Source organism: Callithrix jacchus, chromosome 5, assembly GCF_049354715.1.
Source record: "Callithrix jacchus isolate 240 chromosome 5, calJac240_pri, whole genome shotgun sequence".
NCBI classification, from domain to species: Eukaryota; Metazoa; Chordata; class Mammalia; order Primates; family Cebidae; genus Callithrix; species Callithrix jacchus.
Genome location: NC_133506.1, coordinates 58,375,965 through 58,389,040, shown reverse-complemented (window position 1 = coordinate 58,389,040; position 13,076 = coordinate 58,375,965). Strand labels below are relative to the sequence as shown.

At 50.9% G+C, this 13,076-nt stretch overlaps 1 protein-coding gene across 5 annotated transcripts in view; it reads left to right on the top strand.

The window, feature by feature from the left end:
* Positions 1-451: 451 nt before the first annotated feature.
* Positions 452-13,076, top strand: part of TCFL5 (transcription factor like 5) — a 14,891-nt gene continuing 2,266 nt past the window's right edge. Inside the window, exons 1-6 of one of the 5 annotated variants that reach the window (XR_008481407.2) lie at positions 452-1,232; positions 1,920-2,106; positions 2,683-2,845; positions 4,829-5,075; positions 7,622-7,763; positions 12,389-12,510. Coding sequence is in view for 4 of the 5 variants with exons in the window: in XM_054255525.2 (XP_054111500.1) it covers positions 598-1,232; positions 1,920-2,106; positions 2,683-2,845; positions 4,829-5,075; positions 7,622-7,763; positions 11,386-11,490 (1,479 nt within the window). In the remaining variant the exon portion in view is untranslated. Of the gene's footprint in view, positions 1,233-1,919; positions 2,107-2,682; positions 2,846-4,828; positions 5,076-7,621; positions 7,764-11,385; positions 11,503-12,388; positions 12,511-13,076 lie in introns of all 5 variants that reach the window. The other 4 variants (XM_054255525.2, XM_035299150.3, XM_035299149.3 and 1 more) reach the window with 4 other exon arrangements.

Here is a 13,076-nt window from a genome sequence, read left to right as displayed (position 1 = left end):
CCATGTTGTCCAGGCTGGTCTCAAACTCCTGACTTTGCAAAAGATGTATCTGCTTTGGCCTCCCAAAGTGCTGGGATTACAAAGGCATAAGCCACCCACCTGGCCATGCGCTGCGCATTTTACGCGGATGAAAAGGATGGCCTGGGCACTGTGGCTCCATGGAGCTGTTTTGACAACGTCTCCATTCCTGCTGCTGTAATGGGGCGCACGTACACGCACGGATGTGGCTTCTTCCCAGGGTGTCACCGCGTGGGTACCACGCCGATTGGAGCGCAGCTACCCTCGCCTGGGGATCAGCGGGGCGTGGCTCGGAACCGGGGGCGGGGCCGGGCGTGCGGGCGGTTGGGCCGGGGCGGGGCCGGCCGCGGCGGGTAACGGGGGGCGGGGCCGGCGCAGGGTGGGGTTGCCGTTGCGGGGCGGGGCGGCGCAGGCGTAGTGCGCGGCGCTCAGCGGTTTCCCTCCCCCAACGGCGCGCCCGCAGTGGCCGGCGCAGCGTCGTGCTCGGGCCGGGGATCGCCTCCCGCCTTCCGCCTCCCGCCTCCCGCCGCCCGCGTCGCCCTCGTCGCCCTCGTCGCCGTTGGGCCGCGCCGCGCCGCCATGTCGGGCCCCGGGCCGCGGGAGCCGCCGCCGGAGGCCGGCGCGGCGGGCGGCGAGGCGGGAGCTGAAGGCGCGGGCGGCGGGGACGCGGCGCCGGGCGAGCCGGGCCTGACCTTCACGACCACCGACTTGAGCCTGGTGGAGATGACGGAGGTGGAGTACACGCAGCTGCAGCACATCCTCTACTCGCACATAGAGGCGGCGGCCGACGGCGAGCTCGAGACGCGCCTCAACTCGGCGCTGCTGGCAGCGGCGGGCCCGGGCGCGGGCGGCTTCGCGGCGGGCGGGCTGGGGGGCGCGGCGCCCGTATACCCCGTGCTGTGCCCGCCCGCGCTGGCGGCCGACGCGCCCTGCCTGGGCCACATCGACTTCCAGGAGCTGCGCATGATGCTGCTGAGCGAGGCGGGCGCGGCGGAGAAGACGCCGGGCGGCGGGGACGGGGCGCGGGCCCGGGCCGACGGCGCCGCCAAGGAGGGCGCGAGTGCGGGCGCGGTGGGACCCGAGGCGGCGTCCGAGGCCCGGGCCAAGCCGGCAGTGCGCGTCCGCCTGGAGGACCGCTTCAACAGCATCCCCGCCGAGCCGCCGCCCGCGCCGCGCGGCCCCGAGCCCCCCGAGCCGGGCGTGGCGCTCAACAAGTGCGTGCCCGGCGGCCGGGGGCTGGCGGGTCCCGGCGGGGCCCGGGTGGAGGTCGGGGTCGGGGCCGGGGCGGAGGCGAAGGGGGTCCCGCTGTGCACGCCCCCAGCCTGCCGTCCCGGCAGCACGGGGCGCGGACCCCAGCGGGTCTGGGGCCGCCCCGAAAGGCTGTGTGCGCTGTTCGGGCCCCGGGGAGCAGGTACTTCCGGGAACTGAACACCCCTCGGGTGGCGCCGCCAGGAGAGTGGGGCCGAGCGCGCAGAAATCCTGGGAACCGTGTGCTCTGGTGGCACTCCTAGTTGTCAGGGAATCCTGGGAAGGACGGACGCGGCTTTGCAGGCTTTGAGCTCTAAAATGAGACTCCAGCCTGCAGCCGCCCCCTTGTCGACACCCAGGGATGGCTGTGAAGGGGCTGAGTCCGCAGTTTTCTGCTCCTCCCAACCTGTATTGCCCATGTTGGTCAGATGGAGGATGGCGAAAGGGAGATTGGTGTCAGGATGTGGTGAGAGCGGGGAGGTGAGGCGGGTTTGCTTCCCTCCGGCACTGGTGACAGTTTGGCACAGAGATTTCTGGGATGAGAGTTGAGCTGCTGTCCGGAAAACCGGCCAGAGCTGTTAGACTGGGATGGTGGATGGATGCTTGTCTGCCACCTGCTTCTGATGTTTCTGGGCTTGCTTTTCTCTTGGCAGTTTGGTAACTCTCATTCGCCATCCATCTGATTTAATGACTGTTCCTCTTCATCAGCAACAAAACAAATGTACAACATCAGTGAAAAATAAACCTGCTGCTTCAGCTACTGCTCTGCAGTTTACCTGCCCGCTGTTTACTGCAAATGCTTGCTCCGCTAGTGGAAATTCTAATCTTTCACAAACACAGGTAAGGAACGTGATTTGTGAAGCTTTGCTCTTGTATTAAATGGGTACATTTTAACTTACTTTGGTTAGGTCCCAAGTACTTTTTTTCCCTCCTTCAGTGACCTTAATAACCTTTTGAGCCAGGCATAGAGACTCATGCCTATAATCCCAGCACTGGGAGGCCGAGTCAGTGGATCATTTGAGGTCGGGAGTTGAAGACCAGCCTGGCCAACATGGTGAAACCCTGTCTCTACTAAAAATACAAAAATTAACCAGACGGTAGTGGCGGACACCTGTAATCCCAGCTACTCAGGAGGCTGAGGCAGGAGAATAGCTTGAGCCTGGGAGGCAGAGGTCTCGGCTGAAATTTCACCACCGCACTTCAGCCTGGGCAACAGAGTGAGACCCTGTCTCAAAAAAAAACCTGTAAAAGTTGAGTATTTGTGTGGTATGGGAATCTTTAAATCCTCAATGCAAACTAAAGTTCTTCAAATCACATATTAGTAGCTTTGATGTTTGTTAAGTGCAATTTATTTGTGCAGTAAAGAGGAGATTAAGCCACATATTGATAAAATTCCTGTTGCTTCATTTTTTCCAGAGTTCTAGTAACTCATGTTCTGTACTTGAAGCTGCCAAGCACCAGGATGTTGGATTGCCTAGAGCATTTTCTTTCTGTTATCAGCAAGAAATGGAATCCACGAAACAGACTTTAGGTAGTAGAAACAAAGCTTTGCCTGAGCAAGTTTGGATTAAAGTGGGAGGTAAGCAGTGAAGCGGTGGGTAGCGGGAGCTTTCTCTTCCTGACCAAGCCCTGTGGCTGATGGCGCTTTGGCCTTGCCGGGCAGGGGAGAGAGGTGGTTTGTACACACGTGAAACAGTCTGTTTATCTCAGGGATCTGTCCACCTGCTTCCCCGTCATGTCACTTTAAACGTTCTGAGTCTCAAAGATAATTAACCTTGTGGGAACGTTGAGTTTGAGGGCTTTTTCTTAACAGTAAAGTGATCAACTTAAATAAATTTTCAGTTATCTTCAAATTACTCAAAGCACTTTATAATTTGTTTGTTTTTTTTGAGGTGGAGTCTCACTCTGTCACCAGGCTGGAGTGCAATGGTGCAATCTCGGCTCACTGCAACCTCCATCTGCTGGGTTCAAGCAATTCTCCTGCCTCAGCCTCCCGAGTAGAGACCGGGTTTCACCATCTTGGCCAGGATGGTCTGGATCTCTTGACCTCATGATCTGCCCAACTCGGCCTCCCACAATTATGGGATTACAGGCGTGAGCCACTGCACCTGGCCTATAGTTTTTTTATTATCCTTATTTTATACTCCATGAGTGAGGCAGACACCTGACATCTGCTGAAAGACTGGTAGGTGGATGCTAATAGGAGGGCCCTGGCCATGAGCAAGAGGCTGTAAGGTGATATGGACAGTTTGGAAATAGAAACGCTGCTGGGGGCGCTGCTGTGCTCACCTGTGCAGTCCCTTCCTCCCTGGAAAATGATTGTTAAGTTGCCTGATTAAAGAACACTCCTTACACTCAGTTTTTCAAGAGTCAGCGAAGACAGGATGGGGGGAGGGAGAGCTGCTACCGCCTTCTCCCATGTCAGTCACTCCCTTTTGCTCCCTACAATGTTTTATGCCAGAGTAGATGTTCATTGGTAAGATACAAAGATGAGTATTAAAGTAGCTTCTGTGCTAACTACTCAGGTTAAGGAATAAAATATGACCAGAATGACTGAATTCCTCTCTCTGTCCCCCTGAAGCTTCATCATCCTTCCAAAATGTGTTCTTTGTGTGGCGTATGCCTGCACACCAGCGCACCTGCCAGTTGCGTGCCTGCAGATCTTTGATGGATGTGGTCCACGTGTGCACGTGGGGCATAGCATGTTATGCAGCAGTAGAGCTCCGACACTGCTGCTGACTGCTTTGGGGAGGAGAGCTGCTTCAGTTTTTTTTCTTTTCCAAGCATTGCAGTAAAAATATTGTCAGAATGATTTTTTTCTTTTCGTTCTTAGAATAATTGTATATAAAGAAAATATTTTTGGGAGGAAATACATCCAGGTGTTTTTTTGTTTGTTTTTTTAACCATCTGACTTTCAGAAAAAGTGAACAACCTCTTAGTTTCTATATTCATAGATAACATCTGCTGATTAAAAAGAGGGACTTTTGGCGGGCACAGTGGCTCAAGCCTGTAATCCCAGCACTTTGGGAGGCCAAGGCGGGTGGATCACGAGGTCAAGTGATTGAGACCATCCTGGTCAACATGGTGAAACCTCGTCTGTACTAAAAACACAAAAAATTAGCTGGGCATGGTGGTGTGTGCCTGTAATCCCAGCTACTCAGGAGGCTGAGGCAGGAGAATTGCCTGAACCCAGGAGGCAGAGGTTGCCGTGAGCTGAGATTGCACCATTGCACTCCAGCCTGGGTAACAAGAGCGAAACTCCGTCTCAAAAAAAAAAAAAAAAAAAAAGGGACTTCTGATGAGGTCATATTGGTTGCATAGCACTTGGAAGGCGTCTTTACTTTGACGATTGGTTCTTGTTAGCCTTGTTGTATAAAATGGACTGGGAGCTTCATGTTCCTGCTGACACTGAGTGACTGCAGTAATACAGCCTGGTTGGATTCTCTGTGCAGCTTTCCCACTAATGTTTATATCTTGGATCGAAAAGGCCAGAAGTATATTCAGCATTAATTGAGATAAGAATAAAAAATTAAAAGCCCCTTTTTTTTCTTCTTTTGCAAAGAAGAAGCGCTATGCAAACAAGCACTAAATAAGAGGAATCGGAGTCGAATGCGTCAGTTGGACACAAATGTAGAACGAAGAGCCCTTGGAGAGATTCAGAATGTGGGCGAAGGTACTGCAGCCATGCAGGGCACTTGGCAGTCCTCGGAGTCCTCACAGTCCAACCTGGGGGAGCAGGCCCAGAGCGGACCCCAGGGAGGAAGGTCTCAGCGTAGGGAGAGGCATAACCGAATGGAAAGAGATAGAAGGTAATGCATGCGACGGCTCGTCAGGCTGACTTGCATATGGTTACCTTAGGCGTGGTTATCACAAACAAAACAATCCTTAGCCATTCTGTGTTCAGAGGGAGGAGAGGAAGTAGGAGCATCATTAGCTTTCCCAGATGGATCAGAGATCCCCCAGACTGCGCCCAGGCTTGCTGGCTCACTAGGAGGACTTTCAGGACTCGGCATGCAGTCACTCTCAGGCTGTGACTTGTTAAGGAGAAAGGCTGCCAGGCAAGATCGCAAAGGCACGTGGGGAGGAGGCAGGAGACCACGTGCAGGCTTCTAAGAGCACCCTGTGCAATCAGGCACGCTGCCCTAATGCCTCCAACCATGTGGTCTGAAAATGTGGGTGAGGTGTTTCCAATGAGGAAAGCTCGATAGAAACCAGAGGCCTGTCCCGTAGGTGCTCTCCCTGCGTGCAGCCACTCTCCCCGAATGCAGCCACAGTCCTGCCCCCCAGAAGGAAGGCAGGTGTCCAGCGTCAGCCATGTTGTTAGCACAGCGCAGGTCCGGTGAGCTGTTATTAGCTCATCTCCCTGAATCTAGGCTCCCAGGCTGTAAGGGGGCCAGCCTTGCATGCAGGCCTTTCAGAGGAGAGTGGTCAGGCGGTAACAGTAAGTGCTGCTTACCAGCCAACGGTTCTGCAGGTTTTGCCTGGTTTTTTTAAGATTGCTGGGGAGGAGGAGGTTAAAATTGTTATTTAAGTGGTTTTGTCTGTAGATTTTATTTGTGGTATCATTCAGTGTAGACATAAGGAGTGGTTAATTTTTTTCTATTATAATTGGGTTTTCATGCAACGTTTCCTAGTCTGTCATTGATTAATTAAATACTTTATTGAGCATTGGTACTGTGTACCAGTTTCTGTTTTACGTTCAGGAAATAGTGAGTGAGACAAGTACTAGAGTTTGAAGCTCCAAGGTTGAATGTTGGGCAAGGCAGTTTCTTTTCAAGGGATTCATTCAGACTATCTGGGGCCGGGTGCAGTGTCTCACACCTGTAGTCCTAGCACTGTGGGAGGCCAAGGTGGGAGGACTGTTGGAGCCCAGGAGTTTGAGACAGGCCTGGGCAATATAGCAACACCCTGTCTCTAAAGAAAAACCAAAAATATTAGTGGCAGTGGTGGCGCACAGCTGTAGTCCCAGTTGCTTGGGAGGCTAAGGTGTGAGAGGATTGCTTGAGCTCACAAGGTCAGTGCTGCAGTCAGCCATGATTATGCCACTGCCCTCCAGCCTGCGCCACAAAGTGAGACCTGTCTCAAAAAGAAAAGAAAAAAGCTAGCTAGATAACTTTTATGATACTTACACACACGTAGACTAAGGACTTCCCTGAACCTGCTGTGAATTATGACGGGCATTGCACCTGCTCTGACATTTATTTTATAGACGTTTATTGAGTGCCTGCTGTGTGGAAAGCCTTAGACCATGTGTTGACAGTTTGAAAGTTTGACTTCCAGCTCTACTGCACAAACGTGTGGTTAGAATTAAATGAGCTGATAGATAAAGAGTGTTTGGCTCAATAGGCCAGGCGTGGTGGCTCATGCCTGCAATCCCAGCACTGTGGGAGGCTGAGGCGGGTGGATCTCGAGGTCAGGTGTGCAAGACCAGCCTGGCCGACATAGTGAAACCCCGTCTCTACTAAAAATTACAAAAAGTCAGGCAGGGGTGGTAGTGGGTGCCTGTAATCCCCACTACTTGGGAGGCTAAGGCAGGAGAATCGCTTGAACCTGGGAGGTGGAGGTTGCAGTGAGTCGAGATCACACTGCACTCCAGCCCAGGTGACAGTGTGAGATTCTGTCTCCAAAAAAAAAAAAGTTTGGCTCAATGCCTAGAAGTCCAAAAGCACCTAATAAATGCCAGCTGCTGTTCTGACCTTGCAAAGTCTCTCATTAAAATTCTAAATGTATGGGAGTGAAGATGAATGGCCAGGGCTGTATTGAATCAGTTGCTCAGAATCTGCTTGTTTAGGACTTCGCGTGTTACTGAATATAACATGTAAAAGTTTAAGAAACCATCTAATAACAAGACTCAAGTTGTTTAAATTGTCCCTACAAAGACTGAGTTTCAGGAATTTAACAGAGTGTTGGGACGTGATCCCTTTTGAATTGGGACCCCCTTGGAGAATCTGAAAGCTGTGCATGAGTTCCTGGTAGGGTATTTGGCCCGTGAGAGGCAAGTAATATCAGTCTTGAATGACAAGAGTAATCTGCCCAAAGAAAGCACAGACACAAAATGTTGCTTCCGGTTTCAGGGCCTTTGGAGCCATGCCTCATCCAGTGACTTGAACCTGGCCCGTGAGAAGTAAATAGGGAAAACCCCAGGGAACATGTGGGACATGGCATCCTGAAGGCAATAGCCTCCTCTAGACAAAGCCATGGCAAAGCCGGGGGCTTCCCGTGACTATGGCTGCTTCCACGGCACTGGGGCCAGGCTTCATGAGCTCGGGCTCCCTCCAGTCCTAGCGAAACACTTCCTTTTACATGTTTGTTTTGCTCTGGCCTCTCTGGTGATGACTTTGGGTTTTGACTGTAGGCGCAGAATCCGCATTTGCTGTGATGAGTTGAATCTCTTAGTCCCGTTCTGCAATGCTGAGACTGATAAGGCCACAACTCTGCAGTGGACCACAGCATTCCTGAAATATATCCAGGAAAGACATGGAGATTCTCTTAAAAAGGTTAGTGTTAGGCCAGGTGGATTTTCAGAATTTTACAAATTTTCCTTATCAATGTCCCTCTATTTTCCTAAGGGTAACTCAAACAATCCTTTGTTTCCTGGAATCTAACGTCAAATACGAAGTCCAATATGAACAAAGCTCTGCTCGTTAATGATGTAACTTGTTGGCCGGGCGCAGCGGCTCACGTCTGTAATCCCAGCACTCTGGGAGGCCGAGGTGGGCAGATCATAAGGTCAGGAGTTTGAGACCAGCCTGGCCAACATGGTAAAACCCTAGCTCTACTAAAAATACAAAAATATTAGCTGGGTGTGGTGCCCTGCACCTGTAATCCCAGCTTCTTGGGAGGCTGAGGCAGGAGAATCTCTTGAACCAGGGAGTCAGAGGTTGCAGTGAGTCAAGATTGCCCCACTGCACTCCAATCCGGTGACAGAGTGAGACTCCGTCTCAAAAAAAAAAAAAAATTATGTAACTTAACTTGTTATTTATTAAAGTAATAGTCACAGCCTATGTGTGTTACACTGCAGTGTGTAAATAACTGAAGAGTCAGTTGTCACATAGCAAATATGGCCCGACGGTTGTGTAGGACATGATTTTTGCCCTCGGAAAACCTTGTGAAAGAGATAGAAGCAAGAATAGGAAAACAAAAATCGTCCAGGTGCAGTGGTTCATGTCTGTAATCCCAGCACTTTGAAGGGGCTGAAGTGGGGGATCTCTTGAGCCCAGGAGTTTGAGACCAGCCTGGGCAACATGGCAAGAACAACATCTCTACAAAAAATACAAAAATTAGCCTGGTGTAGTGGCATATGCTGGTGGTCCCATCTGCTCAGGGGGCTGAGGAGGGAGGATCGATTGAGCCCGGGAGGTTGAGTTGAGATCATACCACTGCACTCCAGCCTGGGCAACAGGGCAACACCCTGCCCCATCCCCACCCCCGCAAAAAGAAAGAAAAACAAAAATGCAGGTAAGTGTCAAATAGTCTGATCTGGGCTTCACAGGTATGCCCAGAAGGTTGGTAAGAAATATATTTCTGTGGACTAGGTGACTTGGGGGAGCTGGGGTGTTAGCGCCAGCATCTCCAGTGCCTCGGGATAGCCACACTGCCTTGATCCTGTCTGTGTGGTCATGGCAGTGGCCTGCAGCAAGTCACCAGGCTTGGCTGGAACCGGACGTGTGGTTTGAATGCGGGAGTTCTGTCAGCCCCTCAGTGGTCCAAAAGGAAGAAGGTCACAGGACTGGTTCTGGGCCCTGCCTTGGGGGAACCCGAGTTCCAGGTCCCGGTCTCAGCGTTGCAGTGGCCAGGGTGAGTGGCTCTTTGACCTTCCAGGAGTGAGCAGACCTTAGTGAAATACATGTGCAGTGTCCTGACTTTGTACCTGGTCAGAGCAGTGGCGGAGTTGCTACTGTGGACCCAGGCAGGAGTCTGACTAGAGAACAAGCTAAGGTTGACGCAGCAAACAGACATGAGCCAGTCGTATGGGAGCCTCTAGTCCCAGAAGCTCAGGAAGCTGAGGCAGGAGAATCATTGAACCTGGGAGGCAGAGGTTGTGGTGAGCCAAGAGGGCACCACTGCACTCCAGCCTGGGTGACAGAGCAAGACTGTCGCAAAAGAAGGGCTCCTGTGTCTTTGTCATGGGGGTACTGGAGAGAGCCCCCCCCCCCCCCACAGCTGGGCTCTGTTGAGTGAGGGTCTCTTCACTTCAGCGCCTTGTAATGACTTACCTCGTCTCTGTCTCTTTTCTGTGTCCACATGACATTCACATCTTGTGAGCTGCATACTTTATTTTCATTATACATTTAATTGCGTCATAAAGTGATACTAAGTTAAATGTATTCTGACTCGATCATTTTTGATTGTTTATGATTCAGTTACTCTTGAAGATTATTGTTAAGAGGTAGACTGTTGGTATGTTTTGATAAAATAAAGCTTTTATGTTTTAAAAAATGCTTTAATGTTTTGGCTTTGTGAACCTATTAGTAAATCATCGATATATAATTTACTCAGGTAGGACGAAGGCATTTATAATTTTTGAAGTTAAAAAATGTTAACTGACGAAATGTTGATAGATATGCTCTTCTACATGCACGAGGTTTGCTGAGTGTTTCTGAAATGTCATTACATTGAACTGATTACTTCTGGGTCACATTATTGGACCCACCAAGAAATAGGCTGAAGTCAAGTCAGTTCACAGTTTTCTCAGGGCGTTAGAACATAAAAGGCTGAAGCACATGGGTACTTATTTCCTTTGTGATTTCCCCTGTTTACTTGCATGCATATTTTTATTCTTAAAGATGCAATAATGAGAGTTTTAAGTGATTTCTCTGCATTATTTTAGTACACATTTCACTCAGCAGGTCTTTTCTGGGGTGACCAGGCACTGCTGAGGGTGCTGGGGTCCTGGCCAAGACAGACATCTCGGGCACAGAGGGAGGTGGGGATGGTGGAGGCAGGGCCTTGCAGGTGGAGGATGCTGCTGTGAGCCAGCCTGACTGGGGGTACTGCTTTGGATTGGGTGGTTAAGGAGGTGCCCAGCCAAGACCCAATGATGATGGGGAGCTGCCAACTGGGGCCTGGGGGCAGTAGGGTCTGAGGAGTGCCTACCTGCCTGCCAGCCAGCATTGCCAGGTAGGGCCCCGGAACAGGTTGGGGCCTGGTGAGGCCCAAGTCCTGAGGGTTGGGTGTCTTGGCAGGCTTTTGGCAGCGAGTGAAATGACCTGACCCACATCACCCCGCTGTGGCTCGCCGGACGATGGCAGCCAGGTGATGGCGCTAGGGAGGAGGAAGGGCACAAGGCTTCTTGTGTTTGTGGCAGTATCAAATGGGGATGTGATGGTAAAAAGGAGTCAGGGATGACTTGGGGTTTGGCCTCAGTGGCTGTGTGGATGGGGCTGTTTACTGAGGGAAGACTCAGAAGCAGGATCTCGGCATTCTGAGGGGCATCAGGTGGGGACATCGGGAGGCAGGGGTACAGACAACGGCGGGGTGGAGTCAGCAATCACTGATTCACTTCACGTTAGTTTCCTAGTGAGCAGAGGAAGTAAACCGAACACCTGTACACTCATCCTTCTGTCTCAGCAGTTAACATTTACTGCATTTACTTTGTCTACATGCACAATTTCAAAGATATGAATCTTCATCTCTAAATATTTCTTCATAAATCTCCAAAAGAGCCTGGGCACGGTGGCTCACACCTGTAATCCCCCCCACTTTGGGAGGCCGAGGCAGGCGGATCGTGAGGTCAGGAGATCAAGACCATCCTGGCTGACACGGTGAAACCCCGTCTCTACTAAAAATACAAAAAATTAGCCGAGTGTGGTGGTGGGCGCCTGTAGTCCCAGCTACTTGGGAGGCTGAGTGAGGCAGGAGAATCACTTGAACCCAGGAGGCGGAGGTTGCAGTGAGCTGAAATTGCGCCACTGTACTCCAGCCTGGTGACAAGAGTGAGACTCTCAAAAAAAACAGTCTCCAAAAGACAGGCCTTCCATGTGATCCGAGCACCATTATCACGCCTCACCAAGATGATAAATCTTTTTTGTATCCTGTAATGCACAGACTATTCAGATTTGCCCAAAATGTTCTTTTATTGCCACCATACCTAATTTTATTTTAATTTTTTTTTTAAAGTCAAGGTCTCGCTGTCTCCCAGGCTGGAATGCAGTAGCACAGTTATGGCTCACTGCAGCCTCTGCCTCCTGGGCTCGAGGAATCCTGTCTCAGCCTCCTGAGTAGCCGGGACTACAGGTGTGTACCATCACGCCCAGCTAATTTTTTAATTTTCTGTAGGAATGGGGTTTTGCCATGTTTCACAGGCTGGCCTCATACTTCTGGGCTCAAGTGATCCTCCTGCCTCAGCCTTCCTAAGTGGTGGGATTACAGGCGTGAGCCACCACACCCAGCCAAAATGTTCTAAAAATGACTTCCATAGCTGTTTTTTCCCTGAAGCCCAGCACCCAGCCATGGATTATATACACTGCATTTGATGATGGTTTTCAGGCTCTGAGCTGCAGGAATCCCTCCCACAGTTACTTACTATGGCATTGAGGCTTTGAAGCAATCAGGCCAGTTGTCTAGAGAATGCCCACGTTTCGGGTTTAGATGGCTCTATTTACTTTTGATAGTTTAAAACTTTGGTGTAATTTCAAACTTACAGAAAAATTGCAAGAACAGTATACGAAGTGCTCTCCATAGGCTGGTCCAAGTTTGCTCGATTCTGTCAGTCCCAACTTCTCTGGGTAGCTTTTGGAGCTGTTTGATAGTCAGTTGCAGACACCATGTTTCTTTATACCTAAATCCTTCTGTGTTTACTCTTTTTTTTTTGAGATGGAGTTTTGCTCTTGTTACGCAGGCTGGAGTGCAATGGCGCAATCTCAGCTCACTGCAACCTCCCGCTCCTGGGTTCAGGCAATTCTCCTGCCTCAGCCTCCTGAGTGGCTGAGATTACAGGCACGCGCCACCATGCCCAGCTAATGTTTTTTTTTGTATTTTTATTAGAGACGGGGTTTCACCATGTTGACCAGGATGGTCTCGATCTTTTGACCTCGTGATCCACCTGCCTTAGCCTCCCAAAGTGCTGGGATTACAGGCTTGAGCCACCGCGCCTGGCCTATTTTTTTTTTTTTTTTTTCAGATGGAGTCTCGCTCTGTTGCCCAGGCTGGAGTGTGGTGGTGCGATCTCAGTTGACTGCAACCTCTGCCTTCCAGGTTCAAGAGATTCTCCTGTCTCAGCCTCCCAAGTAGCCGGGATTACAGGTGCCTGCCTCCACACCTGACTAATTTTTGTACTTTATTAGTAGAGACCAGGTTTCACCATGTTGGTCAGGCTGGTCTCGAACTCCTGAGCTCAGGTGATCCACCCTCTTCGGCCTCCCAAAGTACTGGGATTACTGGTGTGAGCCACTGCATCTGGCCTACATATGGATTTTCATTCTCTTTTTCAACATGCTCCTGGAGGGCCTCTCAGCTGCAGAGCGTTTGTAGCTTGTATGTGGCAGAATGAACCAAATGCTATGTCATGACCTGTTTTAAAAATAAAGTATCGTGCTGGGTGTGGTGGCTCACGCCTTTAATCCGAGCACTTTGGGAGGCTGTGCAGGCAGATCACCTGAGATGAGGAGTTCAAGACCAGCCTGACCAAAGTGGTGAAACCCCATCTCTATTAAAAATACAAAAGTTAACCGTGTGTGGTGGTATGTGCCTGCCTGTAGTCCCAGATACTTGGGAGGCTGAGGCAGGAGAATCGCTTGAATCCAGGAGCTGGAGGTTGCAGTGAGCAGAGATCTCTTATCTGTAGCAGGATAAGCTGTAGACAAAACCTC